The following is a 15,841-nucleotide window of genomic DNA, read 5'->3' on the forward strand; positions in this document are numbered from 1 at the left end:
GCCTACCACAGAATTAGCCAAAGAGTAGGTGTTAAATACATTTTAATGGAATGGATGAATGGGTGGATAGATAGATGGTTACGTAAGTGAATGGGTGAGTGGATGGATAGCTAGGAGAATGTCGAGATGAATGGCTGGGTGAATGGCTGTTGGAGTCAGTGGGTAAGTGGGTGGATGAGTGGATGTTGGGGTGGATGGGTGAGCTCATCTTGGGATAATGGGTGGGTGGATGGGTGAATGGATCTTGGGGTGAATGAGTGGGTGAATGGGTGGGTGGATGTTGTGGGTGGGTATTAAAGTGAATGGATGGTGGATGTGTGAGTGGATATTGGGGTGAATAGATGGGTGGATAGGTGGGTGGATCTTGGGGTGAATGAGTGGGTGAATGGGTGGGTGGATGGGTGGGTGGATCTTGGGGTGAATGGGTGGATGGGTAGATCTTGGAGTAAATGGATGGGTGGATAGGTGGGTGGATGTTAGGGTGAATGGGTTGGTGAAAAGATGAATGGATGAATGTGTCACAGGAGCATCTGTCCTTGGGCCACCTGATGCAGTGCCAAAGAGTATAGACCTGGCCATAAGGGGGCCTGGCTTTTGTCCCTTATCTGCTATATTATCTTGGGTGAGTAACTACCTCTTTCACATCCTCAGTTGCTAGAAAAGTAAAATAAGTGAAAAGAATTTTTTTCAAAATGCAAATTTCTTGGAGCTCAAAGGTTTGGGAATGGCAGGTTGGGGACTTCAGGGCTTCTCCTGCTGCCCACAACATAGCTCTGTGACTTTGCACTGGCCGCCTCACCTCTCTGAGCCTCAGCTGCTGTTCTGTAAAGTAAGTGGGGAAGGCAAAAGGGAGGTGATGGCAGGAACCTCCAGAACTGAGCCACACACTCTTGCTTCAGTCTCTTTATTCGAGAGAAACTTTGTCCTCAAAGGGAGGAAGTAAGCAGACCCCCTGCTGAATTATTTCACAGTGGAAATAATAGATTCCTCTCTGGTCCTAGATACCACCCCCAGCAGCAATTTTCCAAACCCAGGATTTGGTAACCGTGGACCTAGGGCATCCCAGCCCCAGCAAGAGCATAACACGTTAGGGAGGAATGAGAGAGGGAGGCAGGGCAGGAGTTGAGGAATCACTGACCACTTCCATCCAAACCAAACACCACCTCGTTTTGCAGAGTCCTCAAGGGAAGCTCTCAAAACCTCAGTTCCCTCATCGTGAAATGGGAAACATCTGGGCAAGATGAGTTTGAAGGTCCCTTATGGTTTTCACGATTGGATTCTATCTTCTCCCACCCATCCAGGCTCTCAATCCCACTAGAGCTGACTCTGGGGTCAAATTTGAGCCAATCCCCTCCCTTTGTCAGTGCCCAGTTTCCTCACCCCTTCTGAACCTTGCTGCCAGAATCTCTATGCCTCTTCTCTGGAGAAGGACCCCGGGAACCTGCAGGGCTCTGTGTGCCCTGGGAATTATCTAAGGCTGGCAAAGGCATCCCAGTGCCTGAGGCCCTTCCTTCGTGTTCTTGCTCTTCCCTGCTCCCTGTCCTTGCTGGCTCAAGGGTCAGCTGGAGATGGTTCTGAAATCCAATTCCTCCCGCTCTTTGGACTTCCATTCCTCTCCCCTTCTGTCTTCTTTCTTTCTTCCTCGTCCTCCTTTTCCTTCTTCTTCTCCCCGCCCTCTCCTTCCAAGGGCTGAAGAATTTGGGCATTCAGGCAGCTGACCTGACTCAAAGCCCAGCCCCATACCTCGCTAGCTGTGCAACTCTGAACTAGTGAAGTCTGTTCTTGAAACAGAAACTCACTTTCTGCACACCCCCACCCCCACCTTGCTATGATGGTCCCCTTCTGCCAGGGCCAATTTGAGGTTTCAGTGTTTGTGCCTGAACCATCGTAGGTGCTTCATGAATGCCAGATCCCTTTCCTTCATCATCATGCTCTGGGACCTTTCTGTCCCCTCTCGTGTCCCTCCCCTATCCTCAAACACTGTCTTCTTTTCTTTTCCCTCTACCTCTTGTCCTCACGATCCCTCAACCCCCCAACCCCACCCAGGAGGCAGGGCTAAGTAAGGCCCCATCACTGAGTCCTGGGCCCAGAGAGAAGGCTCTGGGCACTAAGTGTGTTAGTTGCCTGTGCAGCAATGCAGGTGAGCACACTTTGCACACTGCAGGGACGATATATGCATGACCCATGGAGATGTTCACATGAAGCTGTGGGGACAAGACTGTATGGGATGTTAAGGCTGCATTTAAGTACTTGACAGGAACCTAAGTCAGAACAGGAAGACCCACAGAGTAGCCAGAAAGAGGGAGGCCAGACTCTAAGGAGGAAAACAGCCAGTTTGAATTGTGCTCCTGTTTATCAGCTTTTCCAATGACAACATGAATTCTTGGCTCCCCCAGCCTGGCCTGGACTGCCAGAAGCCCAGGAAAAGCAGCATCCTACAAGCCAGGAGGGCCAAGTCGCTGACGACTGCTGCTGTGACCTGGGACAGGTCCCATTCCGTCTCATGCCTCAGTAAATGTGGGAAGAGGGGAGATGGGGGCCACTGAGCAATATTTAAAGCTCCCTTTTTGCTCTCAAACCGTCTATGTTCAAACTCTTTAAAGCATTCAGAGGCTCCAGCTTGGGGTCAATTCAGAGCTGCCTTGTCATAAGCATTAAGGCACAATAAGGGAAGGAACAGTTTGTCTCTTAATGAAGTGTGATTCCAAACAGCCCGTGGCCTCGGGAACTCGCCCAGCGCGGGGTAGACATTGCATCTGTTCGCTGCATCTTGTTGGAGAATCAGCTTAACAATGAAGGGACTTGGAAGAGAACAGAATGTGGACACTTAGGAGCCAAAGGGCCTCAGGCCCACAAGGGTCTGCCTCCTGCCAGCCTTCCCTCCCCATTGCCTTGATCTCTGGAGACACAGGAGGTGGGAGCCATGGTAGGAGGCTGTTAATGGCTGTTGAGGGAGCTGGAAGCCAAGTGCATTTTCTCTGCCATGTTGCATCATTTTTGAAAACTATTTGCAAAGTTTCTTAAAGGCCATTAAGATGTTCATATTCATTTGCAGAAGAATCAATATTTATGGCAAAAATCTCCAAACTTTTTAGGTCTTTCCCGACTCTGCAGCCTCATTTGGGCCAGGCAAACTGAAGTTCAAATCCAAGCTCTGGCAGAGACTAGCTGGGTACCTTTGGGCGAGTTACTTAACCTCTCGAAGCCTCGGATTCCTCCTATGTAAAAGGGAAGTTATAACCATACCTAACTCAGGGTTGCTGTAATGATTAAATGAGAAAACATATGTAAAGTGCATAATATAAAAAGTGCTAAATAAATGTAGGCTATCAATATACTGGAATAATCTCCACAGATAAATTCCAAATAGAAGAACAGAGTTTCTGGAGCCAGACAGAGCCAGGTTCAGATCTTAACTCTGCCACTGATTAGCTGTGTGATGTTGGGCAAGTTACTTTCCCCCTCTGGGCCTCAGCTATGTCATTTGTAAATGGGGCAATGACCCTCTGTGGCCAGAGGGACGTGTCAGTATTAGATGAGAAAAGCCATGCCAGGCACCTGTATCCAGGAGGTATTTGGTGTCTGCAGCTCGGAAACACAGTTCAAGGAGTCCAGCTCCAGACTCTATCTCAAGTGACTGAGTCCTCAGACATACTCTTCTTCCCAGGGGACTCTCCGGAGTTGCTTCCCAAAGCTGCATTTTGGACCCGTCTCCAAAGGCATTGAGGAAATTAACCAGAATGAGAAGCCCCACCACCAGTGTTTTATTCCAAGCACCTCCAGCCAGAGCTGAGTGGATTAGGAAAGGCAGAAAAAAATCCCTGTGATGGGGTGAGGTCTGCTGGTGAAGATGCCTGCCACAACCCCACCCCCAGGTAAGAAGGACAAGGTGAGATCAGGGGCTGGCACCACCCTGACCCCCCGAATAGCTCCAGCCTAAAGCACCATCAGCCTGCGATGTTCTAGGGTGAGCTGCTCCATGGCTGCATCCTTTAAAGGTTCTTTTCTCCTTTCTCATTCCTTTGCCAAATCTCAAGTCCTCGTTGCATCCCTCACTTGTCTTGCCCTTGCAGAGAGCCCACAGGACCTCTCAGGACCATTTCTCTGTCTTCCTAGCTGATCCGAAAGCCAAATTCATGGCCTATGGAGTTCATGGGCTGATATGTCACCTTCCTCTCCCAGATCACCTATGCATTTCCACATACTTTAACACAGAGCAGTGACTTGAAGGTAGGGTTTTCTGGCCAGCTACTGATAATAGATATACAAGGGCCAAGTGTGATCTGCATCACACTGGGTTTGCTCTGACCCCCTCACTGCTCACACCAGGAATGGACCTTGGAGAGTGTCATTTCTGGGGCACACACAATAGGCAGCTTAATCCCACCACCCTGTGCCAATCCCAGTTCATGGCAATGCTTTTGAGAATTCTTCCTTTTTTGCTTTGAGTCAGTCAAGGCTGGCCTCCCAAGAAGCATAAATTGCTAGTCCAAGGCTGTGTGGAACACAGCATATTCTGTCCACTAGGAGAAAGGGGTTCCAGGCCCTAGATTCCCAGCATAAAACACTGTTCATCCCATGCAAAATGCAGTGGAAGTTGGTGGATGCTAAAGAGGTTCTTGCCTTGATCTTCAGAAGATATATCCTTGGGTGTCCCTGGGTTGAGAGAGTCCATTGATGGGTTCCACAGTGAGGCTCAAAGCATGCTGGTCTCCCTCTCATTCATCGAAGTCCTCTCATTCATTGATGACATCTTGGTAAAGCTTCTATGGCTGGGGTAGGAAGAGTGGCCTGTGTCTTCACTTAGAGCATTGACCAGGCGGGAGAAGAGGGCCACCTTGAACTTCTTGAAGTCCTGACCCATGAAAACGTACAGAATGGGGTTCATGCAGCTGTTGGCAATGGCGAGGGCAGTGGCCAGGGGCAAACCCAGGCTGAAGACAGAGCCAGGCATGGCAGTGTGGTGGAGCTCTAGGAGGTTGAGTGTGTGGTAGGGGCACCAGCAGAAGAAGAAGGTAATGATGATGGTCACAATAATCTTGAAGGGCTTCTTGGTCTTGGCCAGGCGGTTGCGCTGCAGTTTGCAGACGATGGTGAGGTAGCAAGCTGTGATGATGAGGACTGGGACCAGGAAGCCACAGAGGAAGCGGGTGACAGTCACCACCATGTGCCGGCTATACCCCACAGGGTCCATTTGGGAGTGAGCGGGCCACGAGGAAGACCCAGGTGTGGACAGGCTGAAGTTGTTGAAGCAGGATATTTTCCCATGCAGGTTGGCTGTGTCCCGGAAGACGAGAGATGGGGAACTCAAGAAGAAAGCCAGGACCCAGATGACCATGCAGGCCACGTAAGCCAGGCGAACGCTGCGGTGATTCTGGGACCAGACAGGGAGGAGCACAGAGATGCAGCGGTCAAAGCTGATGATGGTCAGCAGGAAGACGCTGGTGAACATGTTGTGGATGAGAAGGAAGTTGCTGATCTTGCACATGGCTGTCCCAAAAACCCAGTGGTAGTCCATGGCGGCATAGGTGATATGGATCGGGAGGAAGACATTGAACAGGAAATCTGCCACTGCCAGGTTGAGGAACCAGACCGTGTTCACTGTCTTCTTCATCTTGAAGGTGGCAATGATAATGACCAGACCATTGCCCAGAATCCCAAGGAAGCAGACAATGCTGTAGACCACCACCAGGAAGATCCTGGTCACCCTGGCTTCCAAGGGGGATAACTCCTCCAAAACCACAATGGAGTCTAAATAATCAGGGTATTCATCACCGTAACTGATGGAAGTGTTGTAATCTTCATCCTCCATTCTCTGCAAGAAAAGACAGGGACCATTAGAGGAACCCTAGAGCTGGCTTTAAGAGGTTGACCAATACCAGCAAGATCAACAATGTTCTCCCTGACTCTGAGCAAGTCCAGTTTTGTGATTTAACCATTTCCTCCTTTGCTATTTTATTTATTGAACAAATGCCTCTCCGGTATAGTGCATTCTACACTCTCTTAATCTTCACAACAACTCAACGAGGTAGGTAGGTTATGAGCCTCATCTTACAAATGAGGAAACTGAGTCACAGAGAGCTTATGTCATTTGCCTGAAGTCCTACAGCTAGGAAAAGGCAGACCTGTGATTCGAATCCAAGCTTCAGAGTCTATCCTTTTGACAACCATGTTTTCTGTCTGCTTGGGGCCCTCTCTTCCTCTAGAGCCTAGTGGAGGAGACAATTGTTCATCAAAAAGTCCCTCAAATAATGGGAACATTGCAATAATGCTAAGTGCAATAAAGAAGAGGTACATGGTGCTGTGAATTTGATTCCAACATGCTTCTAAAGCCGAGTGGACAGCCTTGTTGTGATCCCCCTGTGCACCCAATCTGTCAGTGGTCACTGGTCCCCTTTGGAGTTCAGACCACAAGATTTCCTCACCATTCACTGTTATGTTGTCTGCAGCTCTCCGATGTGAGTCCTCAGCCAATCAGTCCCTGTACACAGCTAGAAACACCTGTAGGGAAGAAAAAAAAAAAGCAGCAATCGGATCCAGGTCTAAGAACCAGAGGGTTGAGTGGACCCAGCCAGAAATAAGACCTGTTGTTCTTATTCCCATTTTACAGAGAAGGAAGCAGAAGTTCAGAAAGGCTGTTACTCAGCCAAGGTTATGCAGCCAGGAGGGGATGGAGCCCCTTGAACCTAGGTCAACTGACTCTACCCAGGTCAAGTGTTGGACCCTTCATTCTAACCACTCCCCTCCCCCAGCACATCCCTAGCTGACAGCTGGAGTTGGGCATGAGTAAAGGAAGACACAGAGGAGGCACATGGATGGCTCAATCCACTACCAGGTCGGGACCCAACTCCACTACCAGGGCAGGACCCACAAAATACTGTTTTAGGCAGTGTGAGCACAGAGAAAACAGAAGAAGACCCGCACAGAGTACCTGCTATGTGCCAAGAACTTTTATTCTTTCTTGTTATTTAGTCTTCCTTGGGACTTTTCCGGGCAGGTGTTATTCCTTTTGTGTTAAGAAATAGGGAGACCGAGGCTCACAGAAAGAAGCATCATTCTTGCTGGATATTCTCTGGGCCCTATGGGAACCATGAATGAGATGCAGGCTCTGAGGCCACAGCAGTCTGGTGTGAAGACAGACACAAATATATCCACTGAGCCTCCGCTGTGCAGACAACTTAAGTGGCACTTTAAACAAGCCCCATAACAATCTTGCTGAGTATTTTTCCAATCTATGGAAGAACAAACATATTCTGAGGAGTTTGCGAGTTTGCAAGATCTTGGAGGCAGTGATCACATGCAGGGTTCATACCTAACCCCGGACACTTACGAGCTGTGTGGCTTTGGGCAAGTGCTTTCTCTTCCCTGAATCTCAGTTTTCTTATCAATAAATGGAATTCTCACTTCACAGAGTGGATATAAGAACTAGAGGCATCAGGAATGTGGAGCATTTAGCTTGGTATTGGCACATAGTAAGCCCTCAATAAATACTAGTGATTGCGTTATTGCCTAGAGGTGCACAGCTGATGAGCAGGATTTAAAACCAGGGCTCTGATACCCCAGAGCCCATGCACTTTTTTCTGCTGCTCAAGATCTCCCCATCTTATCAAATGGTCTCCAAACCAGATATTTCAGCTTGGCGAGACTGCTAATCAATGCTTTATTATAAATAACTCCAACCTTCCTGCACATAAATTCATTACTGATCCTTACAGGCTTAAGGTTATATTTTATTACATAAAAGTCATCTTTTGCTTTTATTAAATAAAAGCCACTTGGAAAATTCCATTGAGGGCTTTGCACTCAAAGGGCTCACAATCAAAGCTTGGGTGTCATCCACTCTATGCTGGGACAATATTTCAGAAGTGCCCACCAAGGGGTCCCCAAGGGTTTTCTATGGCACTGGAATGCAGAGAGAAGATGGGGACACTGGAGCTGGCCTCCCATGACTGGAGGAAACCTGACAGGTGTGCATGACAGTAGTGGGGAATGCACATTGGGCTCTTGTGTGTGCCAGGGACCATGCTGAGCCCTCAGTCCAGATGGTCTCACTTTAACCCCATGAGGGGCTACAGCAGGGTTCAGAGAGATCAGGACCCATGCCCAAGCATGCAGGCAGGGGCTGGAGGAGCTGGGATTTGAACCACATCTGCAAAGCCTGGGCTCTTAACCGTCACTCCACACTGCCCCTGAGACCATGATCTGCTCAGATTGATGACCATCACCAACCTTCCTTTTGGAAGAAATGACCAAGTTGACATTCCCTGTGCCAGACTGTGCAGGCACTAGGGATTAGGACATGGCCTTACTAGGGTCCCTTCCCAAAAGGAGCTCACAGGTACTAGACAAAGAGACAGTGTTGAGGCTGGGGCAAGACTAGAATGCCCCAAGAAGCCCAGAGGAGGGGCTGTTACCCAGCCTGGGAGTCTGAAGCTTCCTGGGGCCAATGGCATCTGAGTTGAGTTTTAAGGACAAGTATGAGTTAAGAAGGTGGAAGGCAGAGAAAGGAGGAAGGGCATGCCGGGCATCTCCCCATCTCTGACCTTCCCCTCCCTCATTGACAGTGGGCTGGGTGTGTGAGTCCTGAGAGGAGGTCGAGGAGGATCTGGGACTCAGGAGTGAGTGCTTCGCACAGCATCTGCAGAGATGCAGCCTGAAGCAGATGACATCATGTCGGGCTCTCTGGCTGGGCTGGGAGCAGCTTGGGGTCAGAGTCCATGTTTTTTCATCTTAGAGCTGGGGCCAGGCTGCGCTGGCACAGAATGGCACTGACATCCTCCGGGTGTGTCTCTCCTTCCACCCCTAACTCCTCATCCTTCCAGGAATTGAGTGGATTCGTGTCCCCTGTTGGTACCTCCCTCCTACCCCAAGACTCCTCTCTCTCTGGAAGCGTAAGGGAAGCACAAGTCACAGGTTTGCTTTGAGCCTCTGCTCTGTCCTAACACACATCCCTCCTGTCCTGAGCACATTTCTGCTACCAAACCAAGCGGAAGAGCAGACTCTGGGGCCCGGCCAGACTGCCTGCATCCACATCCTGGATGTGCAGGAACTCCCCTGTGACCTTGGGCAAGTCAGTTACCTTCTTTGCAACTCAGTTGTCTTATCTGTAAAATGGGCTTGATAATAATAGCTCCTGCCTCAAAAGAAGATGGTTGTGAGGATTAAGTGCTTGGAACAGGTCCCCTTATGGGGTAAGCACTATATTGTTCTTATTGTCGTCGTTATTATTGCTCAGGCTTCCACTCTTAACTCCCTTCTAAAATGGTCTTTGCCTGGGAAGGTGGGATAAGGCTAGGAAGCCAGAGGACCAGTGAGTTCCTGCCCACTTCTCTCTCCAGCTGTGGGATCAAGGGCAGGTCAGAGGCCAAGCACGGTGGCTCATGCCTGTAATCCCAGCACTTCAGGTGGCTGAGGCGGGAGGATCACTTGAGGCCAGGAGTTTGAGACCAGCCTGGGCAACATGGTGAAACCCCGTCTCTACTAAAAATACAAAAATTAGCCAGGCATGGCGACACGTGCCTGTAATCCCAGCTACTCAGGAGGCTGAGGCAGGGGAATTGCTTGAACTCAGGAGCAGAGGTTGCAGTGAGCCAAGATCAGGCCATTGCACTCCAGCCTGGACCACAGGGTGAGACTGTCTCAAAAAAAAACCAAACAAACAAAAAAGAGGGACACAGGTAAGGATTTTGCTTCTCTAAGCTCCAATGTCCTCACCTCTCAAGTGGGGGTAAGAACACCTCCCTCGTGTTGTTGGGAGAATCATGTGAAACGACAATGAAGCCTTTGCCATTTGTGAATTAGAAAGAGCTGTAAAATTCTAGTCACCCAAATTCCTTAAATCCTCCACAACCAGGAAGCTTATGAAAAAAATATGTGTCACTATGTATACCGTTGACCCTTGAACAATACAGGTTTTAACTGCGTGGGTCCACTTATTTGTGAATTTTCTTCTGCCTCTGCCACCCCGAGACAGCAAAACCAACCCCTCCTCTTCCTGTTCCTCAGCCTACTCAACGTGAAAACAATGAGGATGAAGACCTTTGTGCTGACCCACTTCCACTTAATAAATACTAAATATATTCTCTCTTCCTTATGATTTTCTTAATAACATTTTCTTTTCCTCTAGCTTACTTGATTGTATGAGTACAGTATATAATACATATAACATAAAAAACACGTGTCAATTGGCCGCATATGTTATTAACAAGACTTCTGGTCAACAGGAGGCTGTCAGTAGTTAAGTTTTGGGGGAGTCAAAAGTTATATGTGGATTTTTGACTGTACAGTGAGTTGGCTCCCCTAACCTCTGACTTGTTCAAGGGTCCAGTGTACATAATATGTACATACATATAGTTAATGTTTGTTTGATCTCTCACTGTATGTGCTTTGCAAGACTCCATCATAGCCCTGTAAAAATAACTCCTATTTGCAGATGAGAAAACTGAGGTTCAGAGAGGTGAATACACTTGCCTGAGGCCACACAGCAGGGAGCTCTGACTCCAGAATCTGACTTCCAAGGATCCCAAGTGAAAAGGCTCTTAGGTTCCTCCTGTTTCCCTGAGGGATTATCAGCTCTCATCCCAACCACTCTGACCTCTGTAAGCCTCAACCTTCAATCCTGATAGCCCAAACCTTTGTCACATTCCCGGTCCTGCCACAGAGTTGCCTTCTCTGAGCCACCTTCATAGATTTCCCTTCATCTCCTCCCCAAGGCCTCTGCAGTCAGTTACCACATGAAAAACACCTGCAATGCTATGTAATTCCTAGTCAATGATGTTGCTCCCTGACTCCCTTGGGATACCCTTTATGAAGCTCTCTGCCCAGTGAGAAATACTCTGGAGGATTCAGGGTAAGGAACGATGTTGCTTCTCTGAGGAAATGGGTTGCTTTCTCGTTCTTGATCATCCATGTTCTACAACTGATCGCATTTCCCTTTTTGATGTGACCACAAGGAAGCTCAGAGTCATGTTTGTTGGTCAAAGGCACAAAAACCTCTAGTCTGCAGGTTTCTGCACTGGTTTTGGTTGGTCCTTATGTCTACATCGAATTATACTTTACATTGGTTTTACTTCCTTGTAATAACTAATAATTGATTGGGTGCACATAAGAGTCCAAACACTGTATCAAGCACTTTCATTGCATCAGCTCATGCATCTCCAACAACCTCCAGGAGTGGTACTGCTATCACTCCCATTGTAAACGGAGGAAGTGATGCTAATGTCACAGAGTTCAGCCAGTGACGGATCCACATCTGGGTTTGCTCTGACTATGAGTCTTGCTCTTCACCACACTGCTTACTGGAAAGGAGAACACATTTACCGATGTCTGTTCACACCTTTCCTGATGCACCAGGTCATCCAGCTCCACCCTACAGGGACACCCTCCTTGTTGCTCCACTTTTCCTAGCCCCTCAGGGAATTCGCCTTCCCAGTTTTCAGGACAATCTAGCTGAGGTCTGGGACACACACACGGGGGTTACTCACCAGAGACCACATCATTCATCACAGCCCATGGAGACAGGCCTTCCTGACACCAGTCTGCCTCCCTTTCCACCCTCAGCTGTCCAGAGAACCCAGAGGAAGCCCATTCTCCAGGCCCAGAACCAAGATTCTGCCTGAGACCCTGAACTCACACTGGATTTGGCCCCAGGGCAAAAGCCACCCCGCTCTTAGCCCCCTGAGTCAGAACTCCCTAAGCCAGTCATACTGGTCCATTCCCTGGGACGGTCCCAGGAGGGCTCCAGAAGGGAATGCCAGGGAGGAGACGGCAGCACAAAGTCCATGTGTGGGTGGCAGGAGACCTGCTGTGTCACCTGAGCAAGTTGCTTCTCCTGTCAGGGCCTCAGATGTGCAGTCTGCAAAACGGGGATGACAGCAATACCCATCCCATATGCTGTGCGGGACTAGAATAGCTAAAGTGAGAGGAATTTGTTTTTGGAGTCAGGACTGGGCAGCAGACGGTCTCGAGAACACTTTCGGCTCTGGGATGCCCTGCATATGCCTGCACCAGGTGCTCCTCCCAGCTCATCAGTCTTGGCAAGAATGTCAGAGAAAGACCAAGAAGGTCAAGGCCCCGGAGGTCTGAGAGCTGTGCTTTGTGGGAGAGGCATGAACTGGAACAACTGAAACTTTTCTTGACCAACACATTTGCTAGGTGGCAGTCTCTAAAAATCAAAATCACTTGTTTTTCAGTGTAGGAGTTTCTACTCCCTTTTAAATTCCTTCTCTAAGCTCAACCTCATCCCTAGCAACCAGGTTCAGGCATCCTCTCCAGGAAGCATCCCCTCTCCTCCCTGTAGTAAGTGGAAGGATGCCCTCTGCATTCCACCCCCACCCCCAAATGGTGCATCCACTAGAACCTGTCAGTGTGACTTTGTTTGGGAAAAGGGTCTTTGCAGCTGAGATTAAGGTAAGGATCTCATGATGAGATCATCTGGGATTAGAGTGGGCCCCAGATTACAGTCACCGTGTAAGAGGAAAAGCAGGGGGAAGATTTCACATGGACACAGAACAGAAGGCCATGTGGGGATGGAGGCAGAGATGGGAGGGATGCTGCCTCAAGCCAAGAACATCTGGAGCCACCAGAAGCTGGCAGAGTCGAGGAAGTACCCTCCCCTGGAGCCTTCAGAGGGAGCACAGCCCTTGATTTCAGAGTTCTGGCCTCCAGAACCATGAGAGAACAAATTCCTGTTGTTTTAAGCCACTCAGTTTGTGACAGTTTGTTATGGCAGCGCTGGAAAACAAACACACACCCCATCCTGGCTCCTACAGGATCCCACTCACCCATGTGGGGCACATGGCATTTATGTGATTATTGCTGGCTTATGCATCTGATTAGATAACAAGTTATCTGAGGACAAGAACTGGGTCTTATTCAGCTCCATTTCCTCAGACTGGAGCAGAATCCAGGCACCAGACATGTCCTCTGGATATTGGGCTTTGTTTGGTTTCGTTTTGTTTCTCTGACACTGTGGACCAGGGCGCCATGTGGCTTGAGCTTACTCACAGCATGGCAGCTTCAGGGGAGTGGGCTTGTTGCCTGGCAGCCCTGGGCTCCAGGAGAAGGTGCGCCAGGGAACACGGCCTTTTACAACCTAACCTTGGGGGTTAGTGCTTGGAAATCACATAGGGGTCACTTCTGCCTTACTCTTTTTATAACTCTATTTTGAAATAATTACAGACTCACAAGCAATTGCAAAAGTAGTACAGAGACGTTCCATGTACCTATCACCTAATTTCCCCAATAGTAATATTTTATGTAACTCTGGTGCATTACCTAGAATATTGTTTGATGAATGAATGAACGAATGAATGAATGCTTTTTTTTCTATCTCACTGGATCTGTCTAAATATTAGAAATAATAACAGTGACATTGTTGATGCCATAGAACATACAACAACATAACAAAGGGATTAAGGGTCCAAGATATTGCTTCCCATCCACCAGGGCTGGAGTCTTGCTCCACAACCTGTGAGCTGTGCGACTCTCGGCATATTACTTAGCCCTCTCTACAGCCTCCATTTCAATATTGGTGCAATGGGGATAATCCAAGGACCCACCTCCTAGGGCTGTTTTGAGAATTGAATAAGTGGCATTGGTGAAGCATTTGCAGCACCGCCTAGCATAAGAAAGTTCACCATTAATCATTAATAAAGTACTTCCTTTGTGCTGGACAATGAGCCAAGGAGTTTATCCCATCTCACCCAATCCTCGTGATCACCCTACAGGGTCGGGACACAATTACATGCATTTTCAGACAGGGAGGGACACAGAGGCTCAGGGGGGTGAAATAAGCCCTGTGAAGCACGTTGCATCACTGTACAGCAGAAAGCCAATGTTGTTATTGTTGTTGTCGGTGGTGGCTCTGACCACAATCAGCATCCACCCAAGTCTTTTTTGTGAAATGAAGTCTTGCTCTGTTGCCCAGGCTGGAGTGCAGTGGTGCGATCTCGGCTTACTGCAGCCTCTGCCTCTCGGGTTCAAGTGATTCTCCTGCCTCAGCCTCCCGAGTAGCTGGGACCAGAGGCCCATCCTACCACGCCCAGCTAACTTTTTGTATTTTTAGTAGAGATGGAGTTTCACCATGTTAGCCAGGATGCTCTCAATCTCCTGACCTCACAGATCCGCCCACTTTGGCCTCCCAAAGTGCTGGGATAACAGGCATGAGCCACCGTGCTTGGCTGCGTCCACCCAAGTTTTCTATCAGTACCTGGTTCTGACTCTCACTCTGTCCAGTTCCCCGGGCCTCTTCCTCTGCTGCAGACCACGTCTTACGTGACAATGCCACCCAGGCTACCCACACAAAAAAGCCCTACTATGTAACATGTGCTCATCCTCCACCAGCCCCCAGCTCAGTGCCTGGCACATAATAGGCATATAATAAGCACATGCTTTACTATTGCTGACATCATAATTTATTAAGCACCTACTATGTGGCAGGAGCCAAGCCCATTAGAAATGTTGTCACAGACTTTTCCAAAACAACCTTGCAAAGGGGGTGTATCCTTCCCCATTTTACAGATGAGGAGACTGAGGCTTTGGAAACATATAGAGCTTAATGCCCATGTTGTTGTTGTTGTGTTATTGTTATTAGTGTTGCTATTTGTGGCTCCACTCAATTGCTCATCTTGTGTTTCGGAATCTGACCTCCACCTCTCTGCCCTGAAGCTTAGCTCATGCAGGAGCCCAGATCCCACCCTTATAATGGGCTACACACACATACACACACAAGCATGTGTGCTCACACAGACACACACATTTAAATGCACACACACACACTTCCTGCCTCCAATGGAGGAAGATATTTACAATCTCCAAACCCAAAAAGGATTGCTATCTAGCGTACTCAAGGAGCCCCTTCCTGCAAATCCAAAAAACAGCGACCCTGACAGGACAATGGGCAAATGATAAGAACAGGGAATTGACAGGAGGGAAACCCCCAAACCCAGGCATATGACAAATTGAAGATCAAAGAAATGCACATGAAAACCACAACCAGATGACATTCTACACCTTCTAGACTGTGGCAAGAACTAGAAAGCTGGATGCTTCCCAAGTTGGCTGGGTGGGAGCACAGGCACCTCATGCCATGCTGCTGGTACCTGCCAACCCCCTGTGATGGCTCCTGAGTGAATATCCAGGCAGTGCCCCACCTCCCGGGAAGGAAACACACAGGGAGGTGTCCATGTGCATTGTTTTTGGATATGTCTTCTTTCCCCAGAAGCAAATTCTCAACTGACGATTCTGGCAAAAGTGATTTATTAAGGAAGCATTTCAGGAAAAACTGGTGAGGGAGTGAGGAAGTGGGAGGAGGCCAGGCAGGGGTGCAGCATCCCACAGAGTCCTACAGAGGGTGGCCTTGGCTCACGCCCATCGAGGACCCTGGGAACAGTGCAGGTCACATTCCAGGAGTATTTGCATGCCTCCGCCCTGTCCTGGAGTGCGCATTCCCAACCGCTCCCAGCCTCTGAGGTCAGTTCAACAAAGAGCCACAGGTGCTGGCTATCAGGACCCTAATAGTGCTGTGGTACATTGAGAACATGTCTGCAAAGCGGCAACACATGTTTTGCAAGAATCCAGCCAAATAGCAAGACACACATTGAACACATTAGAATGGCTCCATGGGAGAGAGGGTAGGAGGGGTCATGGGACAAGGAAATAGGGCTACTGGGAAATGAGCAGAGTGAAGAAAGAAAATACAAGTGCAGGGACTTCTGGGGGCCCCTGATGGAGAAGTGGAGGGATGCAGGGGTATAATTGTGTCAACCCTCCCTCCTCTCCTGAGGTCCAGAAAACCCCAAAACAAACAAACAAACACCCCAATCCCTGCCTGGGGCTCATG

At 48.9% G+C, this 15,841-nt stretch overlaps 1 protein-coding gene across 1 annotated transcript in view; it reads right to left on the bottom strand.

Annotated features, from left to right (window-relative positions):
* Positions 1-888: 888 nt before the first annotated feature.
* The window catches only part of CMKLR1 (chemerin chemokine-like receptor 1), a 51,616-nt gene continuing 36,663 nt past the window's right edge, over positions 889-15,841 (bottom strand). Inside the window, exons 2-3 of the mRNA XM_003269983.3 lie at positions 6,426-6,501; positions 889-5,815 (exon numbers count right to left, since the gene is read on the bottom strand). Of these exons, the coding sequence (XP_003270031.2) occupies positions 4,697-5,815; positions 6,426-6,428 (1,122 nt within the window). The 5' untranslated portion in view covers positions 6,429-6,501 and the 3' untranslated portion in view covers positions 889-4,696. The remainder of the gene's footprint in view (positions 5,816-6,425; positions 6,502-15,841) is intronic.

Source organism: Nomascus leucogenys, chromosome 10 (genome assembly GCF_006542625.1).
Source record: "Nomascus leucogenys isolate Asia chromosome 10, Asia_NLE_v1, whole genome shotgun sequence".
Classification (NCBI taxonomy): Eukaryota; Metazoa; Chordata; class Mammalia; order Primates; family Hylobatidae; genus Nomascus; species Nomascus leucogenys.